Source organism: Letharia columbiana (assembly GCF_014066305.1).
Source record: "Letharia columbiana isolate WasteWater2 chromosome Unknown Sc0000040_s0, whole genome shotgun sequence".
NCBI classification, from domain to species: domain Eukaryota; kingdom Fungi; phylum Ascomycota; class Lecanoromycetes; order Lecanorales; family Parmeliaceae; genus Letharia; species Letharia columbiana.
Window position 1 is genome coordinate 42,431 of NW_023501084.1, and position 25,427 is coordinate 67,857.

At 41.2% G+C, this 25,427-nt stretch overlaps 6 protein-coding genes across 6 annotated transcripts; 4 read left to right on the forward strand and 2 right to left on the reverse strand.

Moving 5' to 3' along the window:
* Positions 1–209: 209 nt before the first annotated feature.
* HO173_009391 (uncharacterized protein) lies at positions 210–1,066 on the forward strand (the record flags this gene model as incomplete). Its single annotated transcript, XM_037311281.1, has 2 exons — positions 210–478; positions 535–1,066. 2 exons carry the CDS (start codon positions 210–212, stop codon positions 1,064–1,066), a joined length of 801 nt encoding a protein of 266 aa, XP_037161715.1.
* A 221-nt stretch (positions 1,067–1,287) lies between these two features.
* HO173_009392 (uncharacterized protein) lies at positions 1,288–4,809 on the forward strand (the record flags this gene model as incomplete). The annotated part of the gene is made up of 2 exons (XM_037311282.1): positions 1,288–2,892; positions 4,666–4,809. The coding sequence occupies 2 exons, from the start codon at positions 1,288–1,290 to the stop codon at positions 4,807–4,809; spliced, it is 1,749 nt and encodes a 582-aa protein (XP_037161716.1).
* Positions 4,810–5,691: 882 nt separating this feature from the next.
* HO173_009393 (uncharacterized protein) lies at positions 5,692–8,265 on the forward strand (the record flags this gene model as incomplete). Its single annotated transcript, XM_037311283.1, has 3 exons — positions 5,692–5,950; positions 6,006–6,509; positions 6,569–8,265. 3 exons carry the CDS (start codon positions 5,692–5,694, stop codon positions 8,263–8,265), a joined length of 2,460 nt encoding a protein of 819 aa, XP_037161717.1.
* An 11,250-nt stretch (positions 8,266–19,515) lies between these two features.
* HO173_009394 (uncharacterized protein) lies at positions 19,516–22,029 on the reverse strand (the record flags this gene model as incomplete). The annotated part of the gene is made up of 1 exon (XM_037311284.1): positions 19,516–22,029. One exon carries the CDS (start codon positions 22,027–22,029, stop codon positions 19,516–19,518), a length of 2,514 nt encoding a protein of 837 aa, XP_037161718.1.
* A 1,826-nt stretch (positions 22,030–23,855) lies between these two features.
* HO173_009395 (uncharacterized protein) lies at positions 23,856–24,648 on the forward strand (the record flags this gene model as incomplete). The annotated part of the gene is made up of 2 exons (XM_037311285.1): positions 23,856–24,113; positions 24,283–24,648. The coding sequence occupies 2 exons, from the start codon at positions 23,856–23,858 to the stop codon at positions 24,646–24,648; spliced, it is 624 nt and encodes a 207-aa protein (XP_037161719.1).
* A 180-nt stretch (positions 24,649–24,828) lies between these two features.
* HO173_009396 (uncharacterized protein) lies at positions 24,829–25,401 on the reverse strand (the record flags this gene model as incomplete). Its single annotated transcript, XM_037311286.1, has 2 exons — positions 24,829–25,151; positions 25,191–25,401. 2 exons carry the CDS (start codon positions 25,399–25,401, stop codon positions 24,829–24,831), a joined length of 534 nt encoding a protein of 177 aa, XP_037161720.1.
* Positions 25,402–25,427: the final 26 nt, after the last annotated feature.

Below are 25,427 nucleotides of genomic sequence, written 5' to 3' on the forward strand. Positions count from 1 at the left end.
CACTGAGCTTAGGTGCAGCTGGTTGTCGTTCGGCTATTTTGTTTGGAAAAAAAAAAAAAAAAAAAAACTCCTCAAAAAAAAAAAAAAAAAAAAAAAAAAAAAAAATTAATGAGCGGAACTCCCGACTGCGTAAAAGTCATGCTGATCGATGGCATTCGATGCTGTCAATAAACTAAATGTGGTATGTTAACATATACAGATAATTCAAGATGTCGAGTGGAGAAGACGAGGAAGACGGACTGTCGTTGGAAGGACTGTTGCCAAGACCGCCAAGACCGCGCCGAAAAATGTTTCTCGAGAAATTGGCCATTGGTCGAAGAAAGTCAACGGGCCAAGAATTCTTGCACAGTAAACATCTACCAAGCGGGAGCCCAGTAGTCGCAGATCCAGAGCCGCAAGTCAGAAGAGTAACGAGGTCCCACAGCAATGCTAATGTCCACGGTTTCAAAGCCCAGTGGGGTGATGCCCTCGTCTCTCAGTAAGTATAGAATGACATGAAAACCACTCCGGACCTTGCCCTAATCTTGCCTCCAGAGAGCCTATACAAACCTCCTTGAGTCAATTACGTCAGACTGTTGAAGTGTACGAGAAGCAGGCGAGCAACGAGAAATGGGAACTCTGGCGAGTTCGAGCAGATGTCACAGAACTCGATACTTTGGCAAGAGCAGCTCTGGACAAGCAGAAGTCTCGAAAGACACCTTTCAAGGGACTGGAAAGGTTCTCTACGGTAGCTTTGGAATATTCAAAACTACTAGATGTGGTTATGAACCAGTGTCCGGAATACGTGGCTCTGGCTTGGGGCGTCACGAAGCTTCTCCTAGTCGCAAACATCAATCACTCAAGGCTCAAACAAAATGTCGAATCACACTTGCTATCTATTGGAGAGCAGCTCGGGTTGGTAAATCAATTGATTTCATACTCGCCGACGGACAAAATGGTAGAGTATGAAGTCACAGAATGTTGCTGGCTCCAAGTGCTAATATTCGCTCCTCAGGGCTCTGGCTGCGCTATATGCGAGCTTCTCCAAATTTCTGGGCAAGGCTCTTCGATGCTATGCCAAAAGTAAACTCGCCAGCGTGATTGAAGCCTTCGCGTTTCCTTGGGAAGCAAAATTCCAGAAAGTGGTTTCTCAGATAGACACACAAATCCGAAGGATTCAAGGAAATTGCCAGCGCCAGCCATTTTCATGCAACTCTTCGCAATCAAAGTCTTCTTCAATCTCTATGGGAACGTCAGCGAGAGGAGAGGGAATCGCCACAGCGAGAGTCAGGATCCGAGCAACTTCGAATGAAGATCAGGGAAGAAATAAAGAGGAAAATAGACGGCCTGCTCCAGGATTTTGACACCAGGTGGGTGCAAAGACTCGATGAGTTGCTTTTGCAGCAGACTGCACTATTTGATGGGAGGAACGACACCGGCAGACCAGATCTAAATGACTCAAACGCACAACTTGCTCTGCCAGTCTTCACACCGCAAGTCTATTTAGCAGACTTCGTCTCAGATCCGCAGACTCTGCTCGAATTCCGGAATGAGGCTTTCCCACAGCTTCAGCGATTTGATCAGCGAGAAAGTTATATTAGAGCAGGCAGCCGTCTTCTGACCGCCTATGACTGGCAGCACTGCGTGGCTTTGCTGAGACATCCTAGTATGAGAAGCTGGATGTCGACTGAGAAGTCCGGAATCCTATGGGTAGACACCTACCAAAGCCACAAGCTAGACTGGGCTTCTGTCTTTTCCACACGCCTAGCAGATGATTGCGCACGACTTGATTACTCCATGGCATTAGCACATTTTTGCCAAGGACACTCCACAGGAAATGCGATTACCACAGCCGCTATCCTGATTCAGTCTTTGATCTCCAAATCTATCTCACTCCATCGTGAGCAATTCACAGTTCGGACGGTTGAACTGACTCAACAGCATTTTCAAGATGCGCAAAACGATGTAGAAGAACTCTGGGCGTTGTTTCTAGAAATCCTCGAGGTAGCAGCAAAAGGGAAGTGTGTATGGATCGTTGTCGATCACGTCGATATCCTACAGCAGGAGACGAATCTGAAGGGGCTGGAAAACGCACTTGCGCTCCTCAGAAATCTCAACGCATTGGCCGATGACCCTGCTATAACAGTCAAAATTCTTATCACCGCCAGGATACGGGATGCTGCACGTCTATCAACAAAGATTGCAGAAGCAAGGATCTTGGCTAGTCGCCATGCTATCATAACCGTTCCTAGGGGCCATCATCGGAATGAAGCTACACTTTTAGCAAAGTCGTCGAAGAAAATCTCACGGCTACCGGAGCCAAACGTGTCTCTAGAACTTCCTACGAGCCTCGTGTCTGTCGAATCTCTCCTCGCTGACACTGATTCTGAAAGCGATTGTTTGGAGGAAAGAACAGCCAAAACAAGGCATACAGCTAAGAGGAAGCCGGAAACGGCGACTGCGCCAAAGGAGGTTGATGATGATACTGGGGAGTCGGATTCTGCCTCGTTATTCGACCCCTTCGCAAGCTCCGACGACAGTGAACCAACATCTAGAAGCAAAAAGGCGGCTCAGCATTCTTGTTCTAGTGAAGACAGCGCTGATGAATACTTCTCTCAAACGAGGCCCTTTGGCGATTTTGCTAAGGAGATAGGATGGGAATCCACAGACGATGAGGATCATTTGAGAAAGCAAGCTATATCTCCTCTTACACCAAAGATCGTGGTCGCATTCTCGGAGCATTCACCACGCAGCGGGGCCTCCAGGTCAGGATCCGACAAGGATGGTGTTAACGCCGGTGCCAACGAAATGAAAGCACAACCCGACCTGTCAACACCTAAGGCAGCAGATTCTGGAAGCATGTCCCAAATCCATAACAGTCTTCCCAATGACAGTGACAGCGATGGCGCTTTCGTCTAGCGGGTTTCCATGCTGTCGTTGTTGAGCCTTGTGAGGCATCGAGGCACAATTTGGCGTCGTGGGTAGCAGGTCTGGCAAATCAAGCATTTCTGCTCCTCATATTGCGCACCGGTGCGTTCCCGGCCCTTGTTCTCCTGCCTCTGGACAAGGGCTTGCATAGCGGTCTATCTCATGGCCCTCCGTCCTTCGGCAAACTCTCAAGGATCGAGTAACGTGAACATAAAATTGCTCGGATTGTCTTCTGAATGCTATTTTCCGCTTGACAGTCCAATAGATTCTTGCTTCACGTCACGGCCTAGCAATGCTACTACGGCTTGAGGCCCAATAAACATCCTCCGCTCTTCTCTTGATAACCTGTCATCCTCGTTAGCATGGCTTTTGTCCTATCTCTTCATGCTTCCCAAGCGTTTGATACGCACTCTGCCCTGCATTGTTCCGAAAGAAAAAGCAAGTATGTTTGCTAATTTCCTGATAAAATTGGGGTCCTCCAGATGCGACAACTTCTGGATCAAAGCAGAACGACTCTGCAATAACATTCTCGTCTGTCACATTGACATCCCAAATGCGAGCTTCAGAGACAAATGTGTAGTTCCGCATCTTTAAGCTGCTCCTCAAATTTCTTTGGGGTGTCATGCAATATGACAGCGCGGAGAGAGCTGAGAACTCATACCCTTTTGCGCCCACTTCATCTTGTTTCCCCTGACACGGAATGTTTTGCTGATGAGCTCAGGCTTGGAACTTTGTGTCAGATCAGGCAGTGACCCGTGGCTGAGCATGCGGCTGTGGTGGCTTCGCTGCCCTGACAGCTGAATTAACCGCCTTGCCAGTTTCGGCTAGTTTGTGATTTCATGTATTAGCCTATGGGAATGGAGCATGCTCCAAAGTAACCAATGCGTGTTATGCATGCTCACCCCATCCATCCCACATCGATCCCACATCCAAAGGGTCTGTGAATTGCCCTTGTTATTCATGATGCAGAGCTCCACCATCACTGTCAAGTCGGCAAGTTCTTGCGAAACTCGAGTTTGCATGTCTCGATCTCAGCTTTCAGCTCACGTCTTACTGCAAGCCCCAGTCGAGGGCAAACGAAATGTACGGCTACGTTCCGTCACTCGACGAAGTACGCCAAAGCGTTCTGACCAGAATCATCATCCATTGTGTCAGCGGGATATGATCTCAATAGTTGCCAAGCTGTTTCCGGCTTACCGACCGTCCCGAAACCTCCCTCCGCTGTCAACCGCTGTCAACCTCGAGCATCCGGCTGCCGATTCAAGTTCTGCACTTCTGGCCACTTGTAACCCCCACACCCACACCCTATGGCTCAATCAGCTCCTTTCCGGACTCGAGGCTGTTTTCCTTCAGTTCGGATAAAGACGAAGCAAATTTGATTTTCGGATCTACATTGCTGGTTGGCTTTCTCGTTACGACGCACCTTGTCTTAACACTTTTCAATCCCTGCGTCTCATAACAAGCGGAAGTGCGACTCTGGACCTTCGAGGAAATCACGAGGCCAAGAGGGAATCCCGGAGGTACGTAGAGAGTCTGGGCTTGCAGTAACTCCTGATTTTGGATCAAGGATCGGTTACCTGAGATGACGGCGGTCCCTTGATGGATCATCCAGCCCCATTTTCAATTTCTGGCATGGGTCAGAACTACCCGAAAAGGTCCTGCCTCCAAAGCCACGACCGAATGATCTACCAGTAACATTATGCTCTCCACGACCCGATTCTTGGACCCCATTGGCGAAGTCGTTAATTAATGAAGCAGTCACATCTCGTCCATCAGATGGGCCTCTTCGCCCTCGCGTTTGCATATGCAGGTCGTCACATCATACGTCAATTCAGATGTGCTCTTTCGAGTCTACTAGAAGGCCCCTGGAAGGCGCCTCCAAGAAAGGCCCATGTAACATAGATTCAATCAGCATTGGGCTCATTGTTATATGCTATATTCTTGAATTTCTCTGTCAGGGGTCAATACGTTAAGGGGTCTTGTTTGAGCTCGTTGACAATACTGTAGATTAAACTGCTAAGGCATCGATCAGGTGTTTCGTGACTAAGGGCCGGCAGCAGTCCCGCCCCCCCAACCCCTTCTATTTTGGATCATCCCAGTAGGAGAGCTTTCTGCTTACGGCAACCGTCGATTCGAGATGGCTGCCTGAGTCGGAGGAATTATTGAGCCAATTTACTTGGTTCGTTAGGACCCTCGGTTTCCATCCAATCCTTGTTGCATGAATTAACGGACGCGCCAATTCACGTCTGCAATTTGACACAACCTTTCAATGTCGGCTAGGGGCACCTGCCATTCCCGGTTGATAAATGTGCACGAGACGACCACCATTCTGTCCCAGAATATACTAACTTCCCGAAAAAGGAGGAACAATGTTGATCGCTGAAGCCGCCCCGAAATCTAGACTGAAGTATATTGATCGATGGCTGGCTCTTCTAGGCTGAAGCGCTCGATTTTGAAGGATTACGGCTTTCCCCTTTCCAAGATGGCTACCACCCTTTCCAGAAACAGTAGTTAATCTGTTTTTGATGGAAATCTGGACCATTTGGAGCACCTCCTTTGCGATATTGGTCGTGTTCAGTTCGTGTCCACCACAAGCATGTGCGCGTGTGATGGAAGAGCGAGGTCCCAGGCCTCCGGAATATAAATACGGCATCAATCCCCCCTCTTGGCCATTTTCAAGCCAAAATCTCGAGAACATCGTCTCTACATCTTCCATCGCTGCTCTTTTGAACTTAACTTTGAACAGGACTCCTACAACCCTTAGAACAATTTCCATTGTTCGAAATGGCCGTCATCAAGACCACCGTTGCAAAGTCACAAGACATCAAAGATGCGGCGCTCAACCTCAACATCAAGGCATATGAGGTGCGCCGAACTTTGGCCGCCGTGTGGGATGTCGAGCCTACTCGCGCGCAACCACCGCCACCCGAGGCTGCCTTCTCCCTCGACATGAAAAATGAAAGCTCTGAAAGCGTCATCGGAGACGGAGACGAGCGTGTCTTGGTCGACAAAATGCACTTTGCACCTGGTGGGAAATACCGATGTAACTCAATCACCATTGCTTTTATTCAGTACACATCGCTCACATAGTTATGCAGCGATTGTAAAGCTCTTCATTCACTACGAGTTCCAAAAGCCTGGTAGCTGGGCCATGGGTACCGGCTGGCTCATCAAGCCTGACATCCTTGTCACTGCTGGACACTGCAGCTACGACTGGAGCCACAAGCTCGGCCGTGCTACGGAAGTGAAAGCCTACATTGGATACGATGGGCACCAGGCGGAGAAGGACCCAAACGTTCAGTTCAGGCATGTCAAGAGAATCGTCACAACCGAAGGCTGGGTCACAACTAAAGGTCAAAAATCCTTTGATGTAAGCTTCATGCAAGTCGACAAACCCTTCACTGGAATTACTCCCCTACGATTTGAGGAGACACCTTCTCAAGGGAACATAGTCCTCGGTGTTGTTGGCTATCCAGGTGACTTGACCGACAAGCAGACTTGCGAGAAAGGAGCTCATATGTACGAAATGTTCCTTCCGACAAAGTTTGACCTCTCCACACAAGCCGACACTATGTTGGAGTATCAGATTGATACTTTTGGTGGTGAGTCTTGTGTATAGTGACACATATTTACGTGGAGACATCTAACACCCGTCGACCAGGTAATTCTGGATCTCCAGTCCTCAGACAACACGACCTGGTCTCCATTGGAGCTCACGTGTACGGAGGTTCATTCAACTCTGCTTCGGTCATTGGGAAATACGGCAATCCTTACGGAGACTATATCGCTGCTTTCGGATTACCCTTGCCAAATGCTGCCTTGAATCTCATTCCCGTCACAGGAAATACAGCTATATCCGCTCCTGTGCCGTCGGGATATGGCTCAAGCATTCCGGGTAGCATGGCTGCGACTGGCCCTGCGATCTGCGATTTTTGCAAGTCCCGCAACGTTGAAACTCCTCATGCTTCCCAAGCGCAGCACGCCTCCCAAGCAGCGGAGGGGGCCCAAACACCGAAGGCCCCCAAAACACCGGAGGCCTCTAAACCACCGGAGGCCCCCCAAACACAACCCCGCTCTCAATATCAGCGACCTACATCTACCATGACGAAGCTCATCCAGAATGGCGGAGTTGCTCAAGGCCGAACTCTAATTGCCAAAAGCCAGCTAACTGAGGCAGACGAGGAAAGTTTCATGACCGTGCTGAGGACTGTAGCATCTGCGCTTCCTACTGGATTGGGTCTCATTGGCGGAGGCCCTATCGGTGCGCTGGCGGGATTCGCTTTGAATGCCGCTAGTAAATTCATGACCGAGACGACGGGCGCTGAGAGCGCCATGGACGCACAAGACATGCATGAAGGTTCCATGGAAAGAGCAATCCTGGCTGAGGCAACGCTCAGCGCTCTTCAATCAGCAGAAATGCATCCCGATCTGGAGGAGAGTATCTTCAACGACATGAAGGATACAGTCATGAAAGCGCTACCTGTCATCCGCAAGGCGGCTCCTCATGTGATGGGTGCTATGATGGAACCTGCTCTGAGAATTGCACTTGACTCACTCCACAATTACAACCAGAAGGTAGCATCCGGCGCAGAAAGTGCTGAAACCACCTGGTCAGAACATTTCCGTCCGACTGTTCTCTACAGTTCCGCCATCGACCAGCCAGCTGATCATAAGGCCGAGGCCTTTCTAGGTCATCTTCAAGCGTCTATGCAGCAGAACCTTCAGGAATCTGCCATGGACGATGGCTCAGAAGAAAGTCTCCAGGATATCATCAAAGCAGGTAGTCGTTTGGCCAGTAAAGGCGCGTCCGCTGCGGCCAAGTACGGTCTTCCCATCCTACTTGACATACTGAAACAATCCGGTGGCGCCGAAGCCTTTGAAGATGAACCTAGCTCTGGCCCAGCCGCTCACCTTCTCGCTGCTGATCCTCTTGCCCAGCGTGCACTTGTCGCAGACGCTGCCCTTACAGCAGTGATGAAGTTCCCACCCCAGCAGTTGCAAGAGGAAGGCTTCTTTGACTTCATCACCGAGGCCATCAAGGTCATTGCGCCTATCGCAATGAAATTTGCCCCCGTCGTCGCGGGAGCGATTAATCCAACCCTTGGCAAAGTTGTTTCCACTGTCCTCAAACAAGAATCTACTTTCGCTGGCGAATCTGCCAACCCCGAGTCTACCACCCGCGGAACTACTAGACCCAGACTTGCCGTCACTCCTGGCCTCTCTGCAAAACGCAGTCTTTATTCCCTTCGCAATGGTAGCGCCCATGGTAACGAAAGGCGCAACCGCTCCGAGCACCCAGGAACCAACGGGTCTAAACGTGGACCATATTCTCGACTCGGCAGCCAGCTGGTCTACTGAGGAATACCGTGGGCTTGCGCTCTGATTGCCTTGGGGAGCAGGTCTTCGAACTCTTGCGAACTCCCGAACCCGTAGCCATGTGTTTGCAAATCAAGGGCAGCTTGGAAACCGTTGGAATCAGTGGTGGAAACGGACTGCTCTCTCGTTATCATTGGTTGTTTGAAGCACTTAACTGCCCCTTAGTACTCCTTGCTTTTGTCTTACTACATCATGCTTTCATCCTAATATTCCTGGCTTTTGTCTTACTACTTCTTGCTTTTGCCTTAACACTCTTGGCGTTTCTGACGTCGCAACTGCTGATTTTGAATTTAATCTGCTTTACCAAAGTCACTCGTTCGAGCACTGATAATACTCAGTTAACCTTCTATCAGAGCGGAAGTAATTGCCCTCCAACCACCTTTTTTCCAATACAACTAAAGAGATAGTGTTTTTGTATATCTACAACATTACAGCCTGGAGCAATTGAACACATTTTTTGCTCTCAATCTGACCAGTTCTGATCGTTTCGTAGTTCCCATTTGACTCCCACGCGACAGCACGCCCTGGATGGGTCATTCAGGGTACAAATAAGCATAGGTTCTACCTGTTAGCGATCAAGGTCACCACATGAAGCAGATGCTACGCTGGAGAGCTTCGCGAAAGGGTCCCATGCTCGTCTCTCTACTGCCGGGGTTAGTCTTAGGCCTAGAATGCGGACACCGTGACCGCCGAAACCCTTGGGTTTCACCATGTACGGAGCCACAAGTCAGCGCTTCTCTAAGGAATAAACTGTGACATTTCCCAGCTGGTTGATTCCTATCACCTGTTTGAATAAAGTTTCTCGGATTTTGTGTTCAATATGGTATCTACTACGCAGTAAGGAATTGATATTTGAAAAAGAGCTGATCAGTCGAACTCCCTCAAAACCCCCTCCTTTCTTTCTCATATCCTCCCCCTCTGGACATACGACTTGTCAAGGCCTATGGGGATCTGCAATGGCTAAGTCATAGTTCGTCACTGAACCATTGACGCTACATCGCTTTGCTTCCATCAACCTTTGCCACTCGATCCGTCGAACTGCCTCGTCGCCCTCTGAACGGGCATGCAGATTGAGATGGTCGAGCATTTCCGTAGCCTCGACGCGATCCGGGTGCTCTTGGCCCAAAGTTTCCACTTTGCCGTCGAGGACTACGGTGAGGAAATATACTAGGTTCCCATAATGTGCTGGATAAAGCAGCGTTATGCTCTTTGGGGTAAACGGTCGACGCTTTGGAAGATACCATCGCTACGGTAAGGAAAGTTGCGAGGTTAGCTCTGGAAGCAGTGACTCAACGATGATGGGGGCCGCGACCTCCAAAAGCGAAGGGATCGTCAAGCATCCACTACGGTACGTACCGAAACGGGATATCAAACACCACTGGTGAAATAGACAGTAACGCTTGCGTTGTTTCATCTTGACTATCCATTCAATTGTCACTGCAGTGACTCATGAAAGACTGCAACTCGATGATGGTGGGTGAGAAAAGGGGGTGAAATCCAAGCAGCGAAGGAGTTGTCGCAGGCCTGCTGTCAGAAATTTGGGCTGCCAGCCAATAGGGTCGCCGTGTGTTACGAGTCACCCTACATATCACTCCACATTGCATTGCCCCCTGAATTCTGGGGGGTAACTGATTGGTACGCTCTGCATCTTCCGAAATCTTCTTCTACGCTAGCATTCGCCTTGTGGCATTAGCTATGGTCCTTTTTGGTGTGAAATCACTTATACAGAGCATCATTGCAGCACTGATTGCGTGCCGTGATTGAACAGCCGATGGATCAGATATAGTAGCAGTGAATGCGGAAAGACCAGCATATGTCATTTTTCAAACAGAGATGGCGCGGGAGATGGTGTCGGGCTTTCAGCATTTGTTGGCAGAGGAGCGGTATAGACCACTTCACCGAACGAGATGACGCGGACAACGGTATCAGGAGTGTCAGGACCTGTTAGCAAAAGAATTTGATGGGTCCCTGTCGCGGAAGACACCTAACGAATGCCGGCATATACCGGTGCATGCACGGCTTTTGGTGGACGAAGCCTTACGATGCTGGTGCACGTATAAAAAGGAGCTCCATGCCAATGCTCATCAGTTCCTCTATCATCACAAGAAACCACGCCATCGAACAGTCGTCTCAAAACAACCAATAGCAACTACCTCCAACCGATCAACCGACACAAAACTGATAAAATCTCCTTGCACCTTTCATCATGCACCTTTTCAACATTTCGCAAGCGGCCACCCTTTTGGTTGCTTTCCGTGAGGGTTTTCTTGGTTTGGGGTATTGGTGCATTGGGATTCCCATCCGAGTTGTTGAAAGCAGTACTCCGATCGCACCCATCAAGTCTATGTATGTATGACCTGTACTTCAGATAAAGAGATTTCCCTTTTTTCATCTTCGTTCTCTGAGCTGCGCAAACTGAGAGACGCCTGAAGAGCCCCATTCGCTCCTTGTTCGGAAAAGAGAATCCTTCGCGGCCGAGTTGATTCAGGCGTGGGCTGGTGTTTCGGAATTATTGCACTGCGCACAGCTGTTGCAAAAAAAAAAAATTGAAAATCCAAGTCGTATTACGGCAGAGTGAGCACGGTACCTCTGCACTTGAGGATTCCCCTCACTAACATGCTTACGAAAATCATCAACCCTTGAATTAGAGAGTTCGCCTCAACGCCGATTCTGCTTGCTGAAAGACCGAAACGGTGGCAACATTGGCCCGAGCTACATTTCTTCCGAAACCAGTTGTTGGTTTCCGGATAAGGAAGGCAGAGGGAATCATGTTCACACACTTACGCATCCGACTGAAGTGAATCGAAGTTAGCGTTTGGTTTATCTTCCATTGTCAGAGCTGTCAGATGCAATGAGCTGATTCCTGAGGTTTTATCAATGTCTGATTCTGTCATTTATCTTTCGTATCGAGATTTGTTGAAGGATATTCGATAATTGATACAGATGCTCGAGCTAGAACTATTCACGTAATGAATCACAAAAGGCGGTCCGTAGAACACACCTCTCTAAGTAGTAGCTTGATCCGAGCGCAATTGCGATGTCAAGCTTGGCCATCCTTTTTGCAAGGCGTGATTGGCCCGTGAAGATCAATCTGGCTTGCTACGGCGGACGAGGGCTGACACTACGACAAAACCAAAACCACAATTGAAAAAAGTTTTAGGACTTCGTTTCGCGATTCCTACTTGACTTTCGTACGAAGCATATATATTATTCCTTCAACTATTGTAGAATTATTATAGGGAGTTATTATTAAGGCTCTAGAAATATATTACATAGTCTCTAAGCTTAATTAAACTAGTTTAGATATCAGCTCATAAAGATTATATAAAGTTCTCTTTCAAATAAATTCTTCTTCTTTAATAATAATATTAATATTATATATATATACTACTATAGTATCTTTTTTCTATACTACTTTATACGAAGTAACTTCTAACTAACTTCGTACGTTAATACTATTATTACTATTACTATTACTATTATTACTATTATTAATATAAATATAATACTATAATCTTCCTTAATATTTTAATATCTTTATTTTCTATAGTCTTTCTTAATCTCTCTACTTTATATAAAGTTACTTATATATAATAGCTAGCTAACTTCGTATCTTAATATTACTACTACTACTATTATTATTACTACTAATAATATAAATAATATCTTAATATCTTCGCTTTTTATAGTCTTTTCTAATCTCTCTACTTTATATAAAGTTATTTATATATAATAGCTAGCTAATATTATATAATAAAGCTCTTATCTTATAAAATATCGTTATTATTATTATTATTCTTATCGCCATTCTAGCTAACTAATACTCTTATCTTCTTATAAAATAATAATAGCTTATATCCTTCGTCTATAGTCTAATTAATTATACTATTCTAATCTTACTAGAATAGAATATTAATTTTATTTAAGAGGTAATTTAGCTTTTATTAAATTAGATAGTATTAATTAAGATATATTAATACTATTCTAATCTAATTACGCGAACTTATTACCCTTATAACTTATCTATAATATTTATAAACTTTATATTTTAATTTTTTATCTCTTTCTTATATATTATCGCTTAGCGAGATATTTTAAAAGAATATATATTAATTATAAATAGCGAGATTACGAAGCTTAGTACTTCTTTATATAAAGAAAGTTATTTAAAAATAATAAAGATAAAGACGAAGGGAAGCGTAAGCGCTATTTTTATTTACTTAAGAGAGATAATAGCCCTTTAAATTAAAAAGTAGATTATTAATTCTTAATTAGAGAAGAGAGAGTTATTAAGAGAGATTAATAATTTTATTACTATCTAAATATATATTAAGTTTCTTTTTATATAATATTTATAAATCTTTTTTTATATAGTTTACTTTAAAGTATAGTTATATATTTAAATAATTAGTCTATACCTCTATATAATATTTAAAACTAATATCTTATTAAAGAAAAGCTAAAATAGATTACTCTTCTATATTATATAAAATATCTCTCTTTATATAATATAAATAGAATAAAATTCAAGTATATTATCTTTAAAAGAATATCTATATAAAGTTATTTAGACTTTTATAATTATTAATTATTAAATTTAATATAATTACTAAGACTACTATAGCCACTTAGCTATTATTATTATAATTACTTATAATTATTTTATATAAAAAAGTTATTATAATTATTTAGCTATAATAATAATTAATTATTCTAGATAAATTATTTATAAAAGATATTAAGATCTAAATATATTAAAGTTTCTTATTAAAAGATACTCTAGATTAATCTATTTCTTTTATATAAAGATTTATTTATTAATAGTTAATATTATATAATATATAGATAAATCGTATTTAACTTACTTCTACCGTCGCCGCTACTACTTCTACTTTCCTTCTATCTTCTTTATTTCTTTATTCTTATTATCTAAAAGTCTCTCTAACTCTTTAATCTAATTTCTTATATAACTAGATAGAGATTCTTTATTAAAATAACTTAATAAGTTATAAGTCGTAGATATAAATATAATTAATATTATTATTACTATTAAAGCTACTATAGTAATAAAAATAATCGACTTTATATAAGCTACTATATCTACTATAGTAGTAAAAAAAGTTAATTTTATATAAATCGCTAAGAATACTATAATAGTAAAAGAAAGTAATTTTATTTAAGCTACTATAAATACTATAGTAATAAAAGATTTAGATTTTATATAAGTATAATTAGTATTAGAAAATAAATCGTATATCGAATAATGATATTAGTGGTGTCATATGAATGGAATATTAACTATAAAGGTTGCTAAGTAACATATATGCCGAAGTCATCAGAGTGCCAAGCCGCCAAGGAGCTAGCCCGAATGGAGCCTAGCGCAAGTCTGGAGAAGGAATGCCGGTTAAAACTATGACATTACCCCCCTCAAATGGCCATATCCCTATGGTCCAAATCATGGCGACGGCGAGGTGGCAACAGCGAGACGATCGTTATGATCCATGGTGCACTGGCCTTTATGGCCTGAAGCATATTTGCTACCCCCTAAAACAACAACTTTAAACTTTTTTCTCGCAGACACTCTTAGTGTCCAACCGTGGCATTGAGCCAAATCTCATATAGCAGGCCTGCGGACGCAGGCAACAGGGGTATCAATGTGGGGTAATAGCCCGGGAAGGTGCTTGAAGTAATGATGTGGGGTGCTGAGTAAAGTCCGATGATTTGTCGAATCGAAACTGATTTAAATACGCTAGCCGCATGCGGCTAGGCGGAACAGTTATTGCTAGTCAGAGGAAGGAGGAGAAATCCATTGCTGCTACTATAGGCAAGGCCTATACCGTCATTGCTTCTCCACAGCCTTCTCCACAGCCTATTCCTTAGCCACAATAGCCTTTACCTCTTCAGACGACAATACCTTTAAGGCCATATATACCTCAGTCTGATTAGGCCGATAGCCATAGCTAAGACATTTAAAACATCGACCTTCTTTCTTCAGCTAATCCTTCAGCTATTTCGAATAGAGTAATCGCTATAAACTTAATTTAAACTCCTATTCATTAATCTCTTCTATATTCACATATATAGTCTTCAATTAACGAAGGTCTTAATTAGTCTTCCGCAAATACTTAATAACTAAGCGAAAGAAAGACGATGAGATATCGGCGATTCGTAACCGAAGCTTAAAAGTAATAAGTCTTCATAGTGCAGCGATCTTATAACTTTCGCTATAACCCAATAGCGTAATAGTAGCTGAAAATCGAGTATAGAACTCGTCAAATACCTTCTTCTTTTTATAGTAAACGCCGGGTTATAAAGTAGGGCGTTATTCTTTACCAGCTTATCGTAATCACCAAATATCCATAAAGCTCTGAAATCATCTCTTTCGTGGTGTTGTAGAGATTCTTACTTAGTGAATCTGCTCGTGCCTTAAGTATATCGAATGCAATTAACTTACAGTAGTCCCGAATATAGTCCATTTTATCTTTTTCACTGAGAAATAATACGGCACTTTGCCGAAACTTGAAGTTTAGATGGAATCGCCACTCGTCCTACTTCTCTTTTTACCATAGAAGTAAGGCATATTAGAGTATTTCTTATTATTTCTAACAATAAGAACAGTAGAAATAGATGTTCCAGTCTTAATAATTTCTAATTTAATTAGTTATTTATCTATATCGAAATTCAGAGGCTCTGCTAAAGTAACCGTTTCTTTAATAATCAAGGCCTAAATTTTAGCCTGCAATTCCGTATTCGTAGTAGTAAGAGTCTTTATATTGGAACGATGAAGGTTCCGTAACTCTCGAAGTCGTATTACGATTATATTGAGATTCTAAATAGTAGTATTAAGGCCACGAATCTAGGCCTAATAATACTGAATCGTTAATAACGATTCAGGACGGGTTTCTTTTTGATCTGAGTCTATAACGGATTAGGTGAAGATCTCTCCACTGATGCAGGCAGATAATAGATAAGGCAAGCGAGAGATAGTCGAAATATCTCCCCGCAGAGGCAGGTAGGTAGGCAGGCAGGTAGGGAATCGTCCGAATATCTCCTTTACAATAAGGCGATTGAGTAGTCGATATTCGAGAGATCTCCGTAGGGTAGGGTAGGCAGGCAGGCAGGCAGGTAGGGAATCGTCCGGATATCTCCTCCACAACAAGGCGATTGAGTAGTCGATATTCGAGAGATCTCCGCAGGGCAGGGTAGGTAGGCAGGCAGGCAGGTAGGCAGGCGGAGCAGGCAGGCAACAATAGCTTAGCTCACGGCTATGTTAAATAGTTAATATTATATCAGAGAATAAACCGTGTATCGAATAATGATATTAGTGGTGTCATATGAATGGAATATTAACTATAAAGGTTGCTAAGTAACATATATACCGAAGTCATCAGAGTGCCAAGCCGCCAAGGAGCTAGCCCGAATGGAGCCTAGCGCAAGTCTGGAGAAGGAATACCGGTTAAAACCATGACAATTAGTTAAAGATCGATTAAAAGTTATTATTATATTCTTTCTTTAGTAATTAATTATATTCTTTTAATAGTTTGTTAAATAATCAGTATATATAACAGAATAAGGTAGGGCTGAGCTTGAAAACCTTGAATTTGTATGTGCAGCCAATCATCAATTCGGGTTCGCTACGCTCTTTGGTTAGACCGGCTGAGTCATCGCGGGTAAATAAATTAGCGTCCGCAACCATCAAAATCTCGCCCTCCCGCGTCTCCCTCATCAAAAAATAGGTGTACATTATTGACACATAGAATTACTTTTTGTTTTCTATCAAAATTTTGAGATTTTTTTTTAATTTTTGAAGCGCTGTTTGTGCTTTCCGAATTTTTAAGAATTTTGAAATTTAGTCTTATAATTATTAAAGCGCAAGGAATTCAAATATCGCTCACCAAAGTTCGCTCACCAAAGTTCGCTTACCAAAGATCGCTCACCTACTTACTCGATAGCCCTAATTAAAAAAATGATTATGAATTTAATTCATAGGCCTTTACTCGTATATTTATAAAAAGATTCTAACGAGATCTTTTTATAAATTTTAATTATATTCTTAAATAGTTTGTTAAATAATATATTCATAAAAAGATTCTAACGAGATCTTTTATAAATCGATATTTAAGGCTCTAATTTAATTATATAAGACTTTTATATAAGCTTAAAGATAGAAAGATCTTCTTACTTATATCGATTTCGAGAAAAGAAGATTATAAAATACTTTAAGATTATATAGATTATTTCTTCTTTTTAATCTAAGGCTCTTATTTAATCTAAAACTCTTATTTAATAAGAGTATCTTCTTCGAATAACTTCTCTTCTTTAATAAGAGATTTATATAATTTTATACGAGATTATTACTCTTAAGCGACTATAAAGATAATTTATTCCTTATCTCTATAGTACTTAATAAAGAATTTCTCTTTTAAAAGCTCTTTTATAGTTTATATAAGTAATACGCTTTTAGAGAGCTTTATAAGACTATTAGCCTTAAACTATAATTATATTAAATATTATTTAAGATTTAAATAACTTTTATATAATTATAAAAGATTAATACGCTCTTAAATAATATTATTATAGATAAAATTCTAATAACTTTAAATTAAATAATAAGAAATTTAAATTATAATAGAGTTTACTTAGTAGTTAATAAATTATATAATATTAATTAAAAATAAATATCTATTTTCTTATTATTAATAACTTTTATAAGATCTAAAATCTTTATATTTTTAATAATTATAGATTATATAATATATAGAATAATTATAATATTTATATAAGAGTAGTTATTTATTAATAAGATTATTAATTTTTTATTAATCGAAGAATATTACGTAATATTACTCTATTATATACTCTTAATTATTATATCTTAATTATATAAAATAAATTAAGACTTTAATATTAAAGATTTTTTATATAATTATTAAATTAATAAAGATAATCTATTATATATTAATTAAATTAGCTAAATAAATTTATTATATATTAATTAAGCTAATTAAATAGATTTATTATATACTAATTAAGTTAGCTAAATAGATTTAATACTTTATTAAATAATCTATTATTATAAAGATTATTCTACTAATTACATATAAATAGATTTAATAAAATAATTTAAAAAGTTATTAAGTTTAATTAATTAAGAGAGATTAGCTAAATAATATTTAAATATATTAAAAATAAATTATATAAAGTAAGGATTTATAGTCTTATAGTTTTTATATTATAAATATTTACTTAAATATTATATATTAATTAATTTATATTTTAATATTTAAATATATATAATCTCTTTTAAATTAGAGAATATCGTATATAGAAATTAAAAAGAAGAGAAATAAGATTATATAATAAGTAACTAATAGATTATAAGAATATCTATAGAATATTATCGACTTCTTATAATTAATTTTTAAAATCTTTATCTATATTATTTTCTTAGAAGTTTAATTCTTATATATCTTCTAATAATTATAAATCTAATTTAGCTTACTATAATATATTCTCTAATCTTAAAACTAATCTAAATTAAGATTTATATTCTTTAATCTTATAATTATTTACTATTATATAAAGAGCTAAATAATAATCTAGTTACGATAATTAACGCTTATATAAAGAAATAGTAAATAATAAATATAAATTAAATTCTTAATAATAGAGAAAAGTATTATATTATTCGAGTATAAAGAGTAAAAGATACTTTTCTAAATTTAATAGACTTAATTAGTATTAAATTAATATATAATTTCTTTATATAAAGAATAGATTTAAGTTAAAATTAAATAAAAAATTTTTTATAAAAAAAAAATAATTTTTATAAAAAAAAAAAGAGATTTATTATATTAAGAATATTATATTTATAGAAAAAAAAAGCTAATTTATTCTAGTCTTCTATATTATAATATAATTATATAAAAATTAATTTATATAAATTAAGTTTATAATTTTTAATATTATCTTTAGAATATTAGAAGAGAGTATATAATTTTTTAAACTTAATATAAATTTAAAGCTATTTATATATTAAATATATATTTTAATTATTTACGTAATATATAATTTTTTTATAAATTTTAGAAAAGTAGATTATAAGAATTATAATTTAATTACTATCTTTATACTTTTTAATTTCTATTAAAAAACTTTATTTATTTTCTAAAAGAATTTAAGTCTTATTAAGACTTAATTTATTAATTAAAAATACTTATCTTATATATATAATACTCTTTAAAAGTTTTTTAAATTATATATCTATTATAGAGTAAAATACGTCTACGCTATTAGAATAATCTCGCCTCTATAATTAAATTATATAAATCGAGATTATTATTTAATTATAAAAATATAATCTAAAAATTCTTATAAAATATTTATATTAATATTTATAATAAGTTATAAAATATATTAAATATGTGTCTATTTGATATTATAATTTAAAAGTTATTATAATTTTTTAGATTATTTAAAAACGATATATTTTTTTTTTATATATTTTTTTTAAAAATAATTGATAAAGAGATATTAAGATTTTAATATATATAAAGATAATTAAATTGTAAAGAATATCTTATAATTGAATATTCTAGTTTTCGAAAATACTTTATTAATTACTCTCGTTTATAGTTATTAAAACTTTTTTATTTTATAAAATCTGAATTATTTAAAAGCCTTATTAAGTTATATAAGTATTTTTTTATTTAAAACTCAAATTATATAAAAAAAATATAAAATAAAATATAATAAAAAAAAAAAATTTATAAAAAAAAAAAAAAAAAAAAAAAAATATATTTAAAAAAAAAAAAAAAAAAAAAAAAAAAAAAAAAAAAAAAAAATAATAAATAATAAAAAAAAAAAAAAAATATATAATTTTAAAAAAAAAAAAAAATTAATTAAAAATTTCTTTTTTATTCTTTAAATAGACGATCGTAGTATTATAAAGAGGTATTATATAAAACCTTTTAAAAAAAAAAAAAATTTTAAAAAAAAAAAAAAAATGGGGGGTTTTAAAAAAAAAAAAAAAAAAAAAAAAAAAAAAAAAATTTTTCAATTTGTCTTGTACATGCAATAAGGTGTACTAACACGATTCAGATTAAGATTATTATTATGTTCTTATAAATTTTATGGACCATCAGCGCCGTTCTTCTGGACGCTATCAACGCTGAGCCACGACGGCACTATCATTCGATTCCAGGTGTGCTAACCCAGAGGTCGCATCCTATTCTATTGCGAAGCACAGAACCTCAATCTCCTTGCCAAATACACCGCACAGCTGGAAGAACCCATGTGTCCCCATTCCCGCATGTGGTCTCCGGTGCGTCCGGACTCAGGCAGGCTACGCGGGTAGGATTGGAAGTTGCAGCTGAGATAGCCCGCGTCGTCGCTCGCGCTTGGGATCCAATTGCACGTGGGCCCAGATGTTCCCGATGGTTGGAGACTCGTGATAGTAGTGGTAGGGTATGGGTTATTGATGATTGGTATTGCGCCACTGACCACCGTAGACCTGGTGGGGGTGTCGCAGTAGTCTGGCTCGGAGTCCCCAGTTATTTCCCAGACTTCGTCGTAGAGTTCAACATAGGAATAATCTAGGGGCAATCCGTGGGGCTGAATCGCTTCTCCCTCGAGGACTTTCAGCGCAAGGTATATGGCAAATGTCGAGGGTGATGGGGAAGCTGGGCTAGTACTGGAAGCTGGGCTAGTACTGGAAGCTGAGCAAACAGCTGCGCCTGCGGATTCAAGATCTCGACGCTTTTGACGTGGAACGAGCTGTTCGTTCGTGGCATCCCAGGATCCCTGTTTAAGGAGCTCGCCTTCGATCCAGAGTCTCCACATGGCCGTCTGAACACCATTGCATTGCATCTGATTAGGGTCGTACTGAAATAAAAATCTCCCGTCAGGGGTCCATTCGTCATCTTCGTGGCTGCCGTCGTCGCTATCCGGCTCAGGCGGTTTGTCCACGGGATCATACAGAATCGGCTTCAAGGGTACATTCTGACCAAGAATCTCCTTGAGCTTATCAGTAATTTCTCCCACTCGTTCGGGATGAAACATGGCTCCTGATCCTGAGACAAATCCAGGAGTTACGATGAACACTTGTGGGTTGGTGGCACGGGAGAGTCGGCCACCGACTGCTGTGAATTGGGAAAGGCCAGGCATTTCAGGAGTACCATCCCCGGAACCTAACACATTGATGATGCTAGCTTTGAAATTATCTTCACCCGATAAGAAGCCCTCACTCTCCCATAAATGTGAACCCCAAACAAGCCCTTTAGATATGACAATCACCGAGGTGCAGCCGTACATTCCCTGTAGAACCATATTCAAGGGGAGGGCCCGCAGTGGAATTGCGAGAGAGGATGAGATGCCTTTTACCCCTTGAATTCTGAGAGGTACATCATTGTGAGCATCTTCTGCAATCGATATCTGGTCGTAGAGGAAAGAGTCCAGATTCCCATTCCACGGTGCGTCGCTAGGTGAAGATAAAACGCGCTTCTTTAGTTTCGATGCACTCTGATACCTCGACGAGATTTTCTGGGGAAGCGATACAACGCGTTTCTTGAATTTTGCAGGCGAAGGATAGGATGAAGGAGGGTCATTGTTCGCACACGCAGAGCATAAAGCTGAACATAGCTGTCGAGAGGTCGTCGATGACATAGTAGAGGAAGAGGCCAGAGACGACGTCCTTGGATCTGGAGAGGAGGCTAAAGAGGGCGTCCTTGGATCTGGGGATTCTGGATTGGGATCAGGTCCACCAGCAGCGCCATCCACAGGAGGATCGTCGACAGGTGGAGACGCGCAACTGCTGATGAAAGGGACCGGGATACAGGGCAAATGGAAAGGATCCACGATGTCTCCATTTGGCAGTTTTGGAAATTGAAAGGTTACACCTGGGAGTGGAGGGTAATTCCAGACAATCACGCCTCCGCCGGTACCTCCACAGTGAGCACAGCCCACAAGAACGGGCACAATCGTCTCCTGCCCACCAACCGTGGTTGTCAACCAAGTATTGGAGGTCCAAGTACTAGTGACCAATTGAGTTGAAAGATTGGGAGGAGGTACAGTATCAGTTGAAGTGACACCGAGGATCTCATATGCAGCTGTGCTCCCAAGCGAAGTCAACAAGACTGATTGAGTTCGGCTACTTGCTGGGCGCTGGGTTGGTAAAGTAGTCAAGGTCCCATCGACACTGATCTGTCCTTCACTCGCAGAAATGGGGATCGACAAAATATGGCTCGATATTGTTACGGGAGCAGCGCCGGGTGTAAGTGTGTTGCTTCCTGAAACGAGGCTTGTAGGGTTGCCAGTTAGAGGGATTCCGTCGACTGTGTACGTCGACAAAGTCACAGTGGTGGAAGGGGATCCAGCACTTTTGGTGGAACCTGGAGCGGGAGTCTTGGTCGGTGTTTGCTGTGACAAAGCTGTGAGTGTCCCGTCGACGGCAACCGAGCTTCCTGATGGTCCAAGGGAGAAAGTATGATGTGAGATGATAGCTGGTGGTCCACCGGGGAGAAGCGTGGTCTTTCCAGCGATGAGTCTTGAAGAGCCGCCACTGAATGTTATATTGTCAAACACATATACAGTTGCACATGAGATTTCCACCAAGTTATTTATCGATCCCGCGTTAGCATCTAACAGCGGAACCAATGGTATACATTCGGCTGCAGGTGCAGCGTGATTGTGATTGACCTGTAGGCAAAGCAGGAAAAGTAATCCATTGAAGGAACAAAAGAATGACATTCTCTTCCCAACCGATATAGCAATGTTAATGATAGACTGGGTGCGACAGGTGCAAGTCTGCACTGATAGGCAAGAAGGTCCTGTGCACGGCCAAAAGTGCTCTATGACTTTCTTTTCTTATGGGGAGGAACATGTTTGATGCAGGATGAGGTGATTATTTACTGGAAAAAGCAGCAAAAGCCGGCCCGCAGCTTTCAAAATTTCCTAACTAGCTCTCTGCTTTGCTCGCACGTTGCCCAGAGTATTTATTAATAAGTCAGTTGCTTGTTGGAGCCTTGATATGCGATACTACCTTATAATGAAATACTACCTTATAAGTCAATTAATTCGGTACCATAGAAGGCTAAAAAGAAGCGAGAAGCGAGACAGGCATATCGACGCCAGCGATTGTTGGTCTGACTCTGAGATGGAATACTTCCTGTATACGACGATCCGGCTTGAGTGATGGATCCCATAGAGATCTATGCATTCTCTCTGTCGGATTGGTCTTCTACTCTTCACTTCGTCAGGAACTTTTGAGGGTGACTCTCCCGCCCGGCTGACATCGGCCATTGTAAAATCTCAGCCTTGCGACAACATGCCTTGTGTAAGAATCAGCCGAATGACCTAGACGATTCGGAGCCTGTGTGGTGATCGCGGCCCTTCAGTCATGATTGCAGTGACCGGCGATGCACTGGCCATGCCAGATAGTAGTTGAGCGGTGTATCCATTACATTTGTCCCCATTACCACTTCATGGACACTTGATTGTCGTAAATTCGCTTGTGCTGCTGTTGTTTCATTTCGCTTTCAACCTTGCTTGTTACGCCTTATTTACGGCGGACGACGGCTGACACTACATAAAAATAAAAAAAAAAAAAATTATTTTTTTTCGCGATTTCTAGTAACTTTCTTCAAAATATTCTTTTTAGAATATTTTTAGGCAGCTGCTACGCGTACACTATTTTTAACTCTTCGAGAAGTACTTATTAAGCTTATTAAGGTACTCTTTAGGGGCTACTCTCCGGAATATTCTCCGAGGTACTCTCCCGGGTATTCTCCCGGGTACTCTTTCGAGGTATTCTCCGGGGTACTCTTTCGGGTATCCTTCCGAGTATCCTCCCAGGTACCCACGCGGGTTCCAGAATTCGTCGCACATCCGCTTCCCCAAATCTGGTTAGGGTGTGCGACGAATTCTGGAACCCGCGTGGTACCATAAAGTTCTTCGCGCAAAAAAAAAAAAAAAAAAAAAAAATTCTACGGGACTTTCCGCAGAACTTCCCGCGGAACTTCCCGTGGAACTTCCCGTGGATTCTTTTAAGAAAACTTCTTTTTCGCACTTCGAGTATTTCTTCGAGTGATTTCTCGAGTAACTCTTTAAGGAAACCCCTTAAGTATAAAGTAACCCCCTAAGTGCTCTCTAAAGTATCCTTAAAAGTATATCCTCGAATAATCTCTTAAATCCCCCTTAAGTACCCCCTAAAGAATCCCCTAAAGTATCTCTCTAAAATTTTTTTAAAGAAATCTCTTTAAATTTTTTTTAAAGTCGCGGGAAGGAGAAAAAAATCAAAAAAAAAAATTGATTTTGGTTTTGTGGTAGTGTCATGTGTCAGCCCTCGTCCGCCGTATCATTCAGGCCTAGTCTCTTTCCAGGTTGCACCCGGGGCCTTGGCGCACTAGTCACGTGACTTGCATTAGTGCGATACGTGACCTCCTCGATCCACAGCAACGCAAAGTTTGCATTAGCGACGTTGCGTTCGCTATGGCCTACTTCAAAAATTCCAACCTTCCCGAGCGAAGCTGTGAAGCTGACCATGGCAACAGAGTGCCTCATCGAAAGTCAAAACAATGGCGCCTAGATCCTGGCTAGATATCGCCCCTGACTCCCCTTTCTCCCTCGCCGACATTCCTTTCGGAATAATCACAACACCTGTTTCATCTTCTCCGCACGTCGGAGTAGCAACTGGAGAACATGCTCTTGATCTCTCCGTGTTCGCCTTATGTTCGGGCTCCTCGGACTGTCCGGCGATCACATCACATCTCGAGGTTTTCTCTCAACCCGCCCTCAACGACTTCGCAGCACTAGGGCGCGCCGTCCATCGAGAGGTTCGTCATTTTCTCCCAAAGGTCTTTGCAGAAGGGTCAAAATTCAGTCCTGCTGAGGGTTTCACAAAACCCTACGACAGGTCTCTTCTCACTGAAAGATGTCGAGACCCACCTCCCCTTCCGCATTGGCGACTACACCGACTTCTTCGTCGGCAAACACCATGCTTAGAATGCTGGTGCCCTGATTCGCGGCATCGACAATGCCCTACACCCGAACTATATGCACCTGCCTGTCGGCTACCATGGCCGAGCTTCCTCAGTGGCTGTCTCTGGCACTTCGATCCGCAGACCGCATGGCCAGGTCATGGAAAACCCGACTGCAGAAGTTCCAAAGCCGATCTTCACTCCTTCCAAACGTCTGGACTTCGAGCTTGAGCTGGGTACGTTCGTGTGCAAGGCCAACAAGATGGGGGAGCCGGTGTCAATCAAAGAGGCGGAGGAGAATATCTTCGGCTTGGTTCTGATGAACGACTGGTCTGCAGGGGACATACAGGCATGGGAAATGGTACCACTTGGGCCATTCAATTCGATTTGAACCGTCTCGAACGACGTTTCGCACAGGCTCTTGCGATCGGACTCGGTGATCGCGAGGACTTGTGGGAGTTTGGAATCGGAATCAACCCGTCAGCAATTTACCCAACTCGATACGCCTTGTGTGGACGAATAGCTGAGCAGACATTGTGGATTTTGATGACTTGATCCGGCTTGTATTTAATCATCCACCGTATTTACCCAACTCTACCCTGTGTGACAATAGCTGAGCAGCATTGTGGACTGAGTGTTCTGAGCTGTAGCAAGCTGGAGCTTGAGATCCTCCAGGGTGAAGTTCTGCGGGCTGGAAGGACCGGCCGAGCTTGAATCCGTATGTTTGCATAATGCCGTAGACGCGATCGTTGGGATCTCGTGTCTGCCAGTGTCGCGCTGCGCCAAACAGCAGCATGGATTTCTCCCACAGCCTATGGTACGGACCTAGCTTCTCTATCAGATTGAAAATTGCCGCGTGTTCTTTCTTGGAGGGGACGCTGGCCGTTGACGGCTCTGCGCGTTAGTTCAGCATAGACACTGGTACGACCGTACGGTTGACGATCAGATTCGCAAGCCCAACGTTGTTGCCATTGCCTCCTTTGCCCTCCAACGACTTTGCAGCCTTGACCACAATCGAAGGGTCTGCGCGAAGGAACATCTCTTGTAAAGTCCAGAGCGAAGTAAACCAAGGATCTCGGAGTAACACCCGCAGCGCACTAACGAAGGAATCTTCGGCGCGAACGACCCTGAGACGAAAGCTCATGTTTCTTGTATCGCTCGGTGACTTGT